The sequence below is a fragment of the Hyla sarda genome, chromosome 2 (genome assembly GCF_029499605.1).
Source record: "Hyla sarda isolate aHylSar1 chromosome 2, aHylSar1.hap1, whole genome shotgun sequence".
Taxonomy (NCBI): Eukaryota; Metazoa; Chordata; class Amphibia; order Anura; family Hylidae; genus Hyla; species Hyla sarda.
The window spans coordinates 14,195,290-14,203,684 of record NC_079190.1 but is presented as its reverse complement, the minus strand read 5'-3'; the positions used below and the strand labels follow the sequence as shown (position 1 = coordinate 14,203,684).

The window sequence follows — 8,395 nt, the reverse complement described above, 5'->3', positions numbered from 1 at the left end:
ACCGTATAAGGAGAAATATAAAAGTTATAGAGTTCAGAATAAAACAAAATTTCCCCCGCATATGTGTATCCTGTGATGTTATGCAAATATAATTAACTATGCAGATTAATAAGGCTGTTTTTTCTTGGTTTTTTTTGCAAGAAAGGTGGCAACACTAGGTGTACATCAACTTCATGGGTCATTTAGGTTACCGCCAGCTTGTGTCCTGCAGGATAATATATTAAGAGGGGCAGCAAATCCCATACCTCAGGCCAGACCCCAAACATGACTTAAACCCCAAAACTAATTCAGACCTCAGAGCAGACCCCATAATAATCAGACCCCAGACCAGACCCCAAAATTAATCGGACCAAGACCAAACCCCAAAATTTGTCCCGGACTAGACCCCATAATTAATCAGCCACAAGACCTAATTCCCTAAACTAAATCTAGACTCCAAATTAGACCCCAAAATTAAGCGGACCCCAGTCCAGACGTCTAAATAGATTCCGACCTCATAGATAAATTCTGACGTCTCACCCCCAGACCACACCCGAAATCATTTAGACCCCAGAGCAAACCTCTAAATAGATTCAGGACCCAAACCAGACCATGAAATAAGTTTGGATCCCAGACCCCTAAATGAATCAGACAATAGACCAGACCCTAAATTAGTTAGGATCCCATTTCAAATACCAAACCAAATCCCTGACTAAATTCAGACTCCAGACACGACTTCAAATTAGATTTAGGCCCCAGAACTGATGCCAGATAAATAAGAAATTTAAAAAACACATACGACAACAATGGCGCAGAACTTCAGTGACCGAGGGAAGGTCCATCTCCTGAAATTAAGGGGATAAGATGTCTGATCGTGGGGGGGACCCCCACGATCAGACATCTTACCCCCTTATCATTATCCCCTTAATTTCAGGAGATGGACCTTCCCTCGGTCACTGAAGTTCTGCGCCATTGTTGTCGCATGCTGGGACCCCCACGATCTCCTGCAGCACCCAGCATTCCAAACAAACGTTCCTGCGGCAGTGGTCGTGATGTCAAGGCCACGCCCCTCATGACATCACATCACGCCCCATCCATTCATGTCTATGGGAGGGGGCGTGTCGGATAACACGCCCCCCTCCCATAGACATGAATGGAGGAGGCGTGGAGTGACATCACGAGGGGGCGTGGCCGCAACATCACGATGACAGCCTCCGGCTCCGAACGTTCTGAACAAAATATACAGAACGCTGGAGCACCGGAGTACCCCTTTAAAGTTGACCTGTCAGCAGGTGTTTAGGGCATAAAGAAAGGACATGGCTGTATAGGGCTTTTGATCCTGAATCCATACATACTTCTCATTACTTAATTGACCCCTCTAGCGCTGAGATATCAGAGTTCACAAATACATGCAAATTAGGCTTTGGAGTCCAATGGGCGTCCCCATAGCTCATAGAGTCCAGCACAGTTCCACCCCTTCACCAGTTAGCCCCTCCCCTCTGTGCTCTGGTCACCTCTTCTACTCCCCTGATTGATCATGGAGTCCAGTAATGCCAAAGCCAAAAAGATGGAGGCACCAACCCCTTGTATTCGTGGGGTCACGAATACAAGGGGTTCATGCCCTCTGCCCCTAGGGTAACAACATCTGCCCTCATCACACTCTGTTACCACACACTTACTATACTGTAACTCCTGGGATATAGCACTATTAATAATCGGAGATATCACCACGCGACCACCGACATTTCAATGAGCCACCCGGTCCCATAGATAAGACCATAAGCAGTGCCAGACCCTCACAAAGGCAGGTAGGTAGATACAAAGCTGAGTGACTGATGACCAGGGTTCCCATGAAGGCTGCATTTTCCATATTCGGCCCGGTAGACCCCGGTGAGAATGTCATAGACGGTGCCATCTGGAGTTCACTGGTTTTGCTCTGAGACGATGACTGTGTTTCTATGAGAAAACTACTGTGAGAATGAAGACGTTTTACCCTTCGTTGGCTGGCAAAGACAGAAGCTGAGTGAAACTGGGAACCTATGTGGCTTCGAGTCACCACCGTCAGATGAGTCACTCAAGGTGACATAGAGGTCGGGTTCTCACCAGCCTGAGAGGAGAGGCGGGGACCATATTATGTGTGTGAACTCCGATTTATAGATCATAATGGACACAGATGGTGATAATCTGCCAGCTAGGACTCCATCAGTCAGGACTCCATCAGTCAGGACTCCATCAGTCAGGACTCCACAGTGAGAACTTCACCAGTAAAGACAACCAGCCAGGACTCCACCAGCCAGAACTTTACCAGCCAGGACTCCATTAATCAGGACTCCATCAGCCAGGAATGTACTTGTTAGGACAACCAACCAGGACTCCATCAGTCAGGACTCTATCAGTCAGGTCTCCACAGTGAGAACTTCACCAGTAAAGACAACCAGCCAGGACTCCACCAGCCAGAACTTTACTAGACAGGACTCCATTAATCAGGACTCCATCAGCCAGGAATGTACTAGTTAGGACAACCAACCAGGACTCCATCAGCCAGGACTCTTGTCAGAACTGAACCAGTTAGGACTCCACCAGCCAGGACATCACTAGTCAGGACTCCATTAGCCAGGACTTTACTAGTTAGGACAACCAACCAGGACTCCACGAGCCAAGAATTTACCACCCAGGACATCACTAGTTAGGACTCTATCAGCCGGGACTTTACTAGCTAGGACTCCGTCAGTCAGAACTTCACCAGTCAGGACAATCAGCCATGACTTCAGCAGCCAGGACTTTACTATTCAGGACTTTACTATTCAGGACTCCACTAGTCAGGACTCCATCAACCAGAACTCCCCCAGTCAGGACTCCATCAACCAAGACTCCACCAGTCAGGACTCCATCAACCAAGACTCTACCAGTCAGGACTCCATTGGTTAGGATCACTAGTAGAGCTTCCCAAGTCAGGACCACAAGGCAGGACTCCACTAGTTAGAACTCCACCAGTAGGAGTAGGACCAATTTTATGCAGGGGCGAGGGGGGCCGGGCATGTCCTGGTGGGAGAAAGCCTCTAGTCAGGACCACCAGCTAGAACTCCACCAGGTAGACATGCAACTAGAACTCCGTTAGTCAGGATTGTGCCACCAGCCTAGGACCATTAGCCAGGACCTCACCAATGAGGACAACCAGCTAGGAATATGACTTGCATAGGTCTTTACCTGGTCTTTACCATTTAGGACCACCAGCAAAAACTGTTACCCAACCAGGACCACAAGTTGTGACTTTGTCACCCTCTCATGATAATAGCCAGAACTTTACAAGTTAGGACCACTATATAGGACTGTGTCCCCTGCCTAGGAACCCCCAGCCAAGACTCCACCAGTCAGGATCCCCAACCTGGACCACCAGCCAAGACCTGTTAGCCAGGACTCCACCAGCCAGGACTACCCCCCCCCCCCCCCCCATTTCCTTTTTATCCATCCATCCATCCATCCATCTTTTTACTCCATTCTGGCATTTCTCAGAGGGATCCAGGTAAGACTTTACTAACTTGTCTTAACCTCTTACCCTTTCGGACATTATAGCAGTCTCCTACCGTCAGATCTGGCCGCCATCTTTACGATGCGCCAAATTTCATTCAAATTTCAAGATTTTTATAAGGAAGTAAAATGCAATTTATTGTATAACATTTGAGGTTGTAGTGGGCATGCTCCATGCACCCATTTTTTAATATGGGGGGTAGGGTTTTATCAACCGGCGTGCATCCGCAAAATTGCGCACGCAGTGTGTTTGTATTTAGCGTGGTGATGTGCGCTGAAATAATCATCAATTCTGTGCTATTTTTATGTTGTCCGCGCCATTTTTCTTGGTGCGCGCTTCCAGGGGGAGTGGCTAGCAGATGCACTGGATAATGCCAGGGATTGATCACTTGCGTAAAAATCCTTTTTTGCGCAAATGTACTCCAGTGACCGGCTTTTCGCCCATTTTTTGTGAGGCTTTTCGCCCAGCTAGTGACATTTCTGTCATTTGCGCAAATTTATAAAATGACTTGCACAGCAGCAGGAAAAAGAAAACACACACAATTGCACAGCCTTTGGCTGTCTGGGCATGCTGGGAGTTGTAGTTTTGCCATAGCAGCAATAATGTCAGCACTCTTCACCAGTAGTCTACAAACTGTGAAGCTCCGGATGTTGCAAAACTACAACTCCCAGCATGCCTGGACAGCCAACGGCTGTCCGGGCATGCTGGGAGTTGTAGTTTTGCAACACAAGCAATAATACCAGCAGTCTACACTAGGGGTTTCCAAACTGTGGCCGCCTAGATTTTGCAAAACTACAACTCCCAGCATGCCCGGACAGCCAACAGCTGGGCATGCTGGGAGTTGTAGTTTGGCAACAGCTGGAAGGTCCCCAGTTTGGACACCACTGTCCTAAGACATCTCGCAACAGAGCTGGGAGACAAACAGAACTGGTTTCTTAAAAAAAAAAAAAAAACAGCGCCACCCCTGTCCTCAGGTTGTGTGCGGTATTACAGGGGTGGTGCTGTTTTTGAAAGAAATTAGCTCTGCTTTTCTATTCCTGGCTAACACCCTTTAACCCCCTCCACATAGCAGAGAACACACGAACAATCTACTAGAGAGGAGACAGACAGCAGGTTTAATTTAATTTTTCCGATATTTAATTTAAAAAAGAAATTTATAAGTTTCCGTTAAAGGTGAATTGAAATGATTTGAATACAATTTTAATAGAATTCCTGAAGAAACACACGATGCAATACAAAACCGAAAAATTAACACTGTCGCCGCAGTTAACCCCAATATCCCTGGAGCGCCAAACGACAAAGTGAACCAGGACGCTGAGATAGGGGAGGCTGTTTGTTGGGTTTTCCACAGAAAGAAAGACCCCATAAAAGTACACAGACCCCCCCCCCCCCCCCCCCCAAAAGGGCACAAACAGCTAAAGCAGCTCTACAGGGGAACAACCACATCAAACAGCACCTCGAATCTCAGCTTCCTACACCTCTGTTAAAGGATTACCAAAATGTTGCCTTAAAGGGTTACTCCGCTACCAAGCGTCCGGAACTCAATGTTCCGAACGCTGGGAGCGGGCTTCCGTGTTCACGCACGCCCCCTCTTGACGTTACTCCCCACCCCGTGATGTCACCCTCCAACCCCCTCAATGAAAGTCCCATAGACTTGCATTGAGGGGGTGGGACATAACGTCACAGGGCGAGGCGTGACGTCACGAGGGGGCGGGTGTGAACACGGAAGCCCGCTCCCAGCGTTCGGAACATTGAGTTCCGGACGCTTGGGAGCGGAGTAACCCTTTAAGGCAACATTTTGGATATGTGCACCAATTGGGGGAGATTTATCAAAAACCCGTCCAGAGGAAGAGTTGCCCAGTTGCCCATAGCAACCAATCAGATTGCTTCTTTCATTTTGTAGAGGCCTTGTTAAAAATGAAAGCAGCGATCTGATTGGTTGCTATGGGCAACTCACCACCTTTTCTCTGGACAGGTTTTGATAAATCTCCCCCATACCTGTTTTTGTAGAACCCCATCAATAGGGGGAGATTTATCAAAACCTGTTCAGAGGAAAAGTTGCCCAGTTGCCCATAGCAACCAATCAGATCGCTGCTTTCATTTTGCAGAGGCCTTGTTAAAAATGAAAGCAGCGATCTGATTGGTTGCTATGGGCAACTTGGCAACTTTTCCTCTGGACAGGTTTTGATAAATTTCCCCCAATATGTACAGAATAAAGTAGCAATATCTAGCATATACAAGTATACAAGTAATACTCTCACCACCAGGGGGCATTACTGTGTCCAGTTTGGATACCAGTGTTCAAATCTGGCAATTTTTGGGAGACCTGCCAAGTTGCTTTTAGATAAGTGGTTTCCAAACTGTGGACCTCCAGCTGTTGCAAAACTACAAGTCCCAGCATGCACGGACAACCGTTGGCTGTCTGGGCATGCTGGGAATTGTAGTTTTGCAACAGCTGGAGGTCCACAGTTTGAACTTGGTAGACCTGCCAAGTAAGTTTGTGGGCATGGTTGATAGCAATCCATGGCCTGTAGATCAGTCGTCTCCAAACGGTAGACCTCCAGATGTTGCAAAACTAAAACTCCCAGCATGCCCGGACAGCCAACGGCTGTCCGGGCATGCTGGGAGTTGTAGTTTTGCAACAGCCGGAGGTACACCATTCGGAGACCACTGTGGTAGATCAAGAATTCAAAAAGTTTTTGATCACATGATCTGGTCTTGATAGGCTTGCATCTTTCTCAGTTGCTGGTAGTTGTAGTTCTGCAACAGCTGGAGGTCCACCGTTTGAAGACCACCATTGTAGATCATGGACGAGCAAGTACACCTAAAAAGTTTTTGACCTCAAGTTCCAGTCCTGATAGACTTGTATTTTTGACCTCGTGGCATGGTCTTGATAGGCTTGTATTTTCCTCAGTTGCTGGGAGTTGTAGTTATGCAACAGCTGGAGGTCCGCAAGTTTGGCGACCACCGTCGTAGATCGTGAACGAGCAAGAAGATCCAAAAAGTTTTTGACCTCATGGTCCTGATAGGCTTGCCTTCTTGACCACATGGTCTGGTCTTCATAGGCTTGCATGTTCCTCAGTTGCCAGTGTAGGTGCTGGTGCTCTCCATACTCACATTAGTGGTTGGCACACTCCAGCCTGGGATAGGCAACATTGAAGGACACTTGAGGAACTGCCTTGGCAAGGAGAGTTGGGCTCGACGCCTAAATCCGCCGTCCAGAAGGGCGTAGATCAGAGGGTTGGAGCAACTGCTGGCAAAGGCAAGAGCGGCCGAGGCTGTCAAAGCTTGGGATACGGCCACAATGGTGGAACAAGGCATATCAAGCCCTATCTCATATATCACTACCACGGTATTGAGGCTATGAAAGGGAAGCCAAGAGAAGCAGAAAGCCCCAACCACACAGGACACAATACGAAGCCACCTGTGCCCTTGTCTGGGCTTTCCCCGGCCAGCCATTGCTTTCATTTGCTTGCCAAAGTAGCTCCATAGGTACTTAGCCATACAGCAATAGGAGAAGAGGACAACAGCAAAGGGCAAGAGAAAAGTGAGCACCATGACCACCATTTTGAAAACCAAACTGTCATCCACGCATTTAGAGTTGCGATCATCGAGATGTCGGTTCACCAACGTTGGGCATCCAACAAGGATGGAGGTGACCCAAATGGCACAGCAGGACCCGATGCCGCAGGACCGTGATCGAACAGGATGCATCTTCTTGCCTTTTATCACGGCAATGTATCGGTCCACGCTCATGATGGCCATAAGCAAGGAGCTGGCGCAACGGGTGACGGTTGTGACAAAACCGCTAGCCTTGCATAGGTAAGCCTGGAAGGGCCAGTATCCTCCTTGCGCCAAAGAAGAAGCCCACAGAGGCAGCGTCAAGACAAAGAGGAGGTCGGAGACGGCAAGGTTCAGGATGAAGGTGTCCGCCCGGCGTGAGCTACGCTTGGAGACCACCAAGATCACCACCAAATTGCCCAAGAATCCAACCAGGAAAAAGATAGAGTAGAGAGTGGGCAAGATCCAGTGGGCATGGGGCATCTCCTGGAATTGGCATTCCTCTGCTGTCTCATTGTAATAACCATATAGCTCGTCGTAAGGGTAGTCCTCATAGTCATCCATCTGGGACTCACCGGCCATAATGTCAGGTGTGTGGTGGTGGGACATGAAGGTAGCGTAACCTGAGAGAGACACGAGGGGGTTTATATCTGGAGGGTAAGCGTATGACTCTGTGCCTTCCTGTGGTTACACACCCAGATTACACACGAAAAAAACGACCAATCCCCGATCTCTCACCAAAACAACCAACGGCAGACGAAATTCTTCTGTATATCTGATTTTTCAGATTTTTAAACTATTTGTATTTCTATTTTTTTTTTTCATTTTGCAAATTTTTTTTTAAATATGAGAAATAATGTAACAGAACTACATTAAAGGGCTCGTCCAACCAACATTGTATATCTCCATATCCACAAGATAAGAGGATAAGGAGAACATCACTGGGGGTCCGACTACTGATCAGGGGCCCAAGTATCACGTCAATGTCCATTGTCCAAGGGACTGCCAGAGGACAACCCCTTGAATTATAATGTAATTCTAAAATGTCCTAGTAAAGTTATTCAAAATATTCATCAATCATTTATATTTATTATTTGAGTTATTATTATGGATATTATTTTATATTGGTAATAAAGTATAATAAATCAAAAGTCTAATTCTTCACATATGTGTATAAGTGTTTTTATTTTTAATTATTTTTTTTTAGCAATATTATAATTATTTATTTTATTATGATTACATCTATAATATGATCCATTGTATATTATTCTATTATTGTAACATTTATGTCATGTTATTAATGGCAATTATTATTATAATTTACAT

At 46.7% G+C, this 8,395-nt stretch overlaps 1 protein-coding gene across 1 annotated transcript; it reads right to left on the bottom strand.

The window, feature by feature from the left end:
* Nucleotides 1–6,586: 6,586 nt before the first annotated feature.
* LOC130357337 (probable G-protein coupled receptor 25) lies at nucleotides 6,587–7,651 on the bottom strand. The gene has a single exon (XM_056560023.1). The coding sequence runs from the start codon at nucleotides 7,649–7,651 to the stop codon at nucleotides 6,587–6,589; it is 1,065 nt and encodes a 354-aa protein (XP_056415998.1).
* Nucleotides 7,652–8,395: the final 744 nt, after the last annotated feature.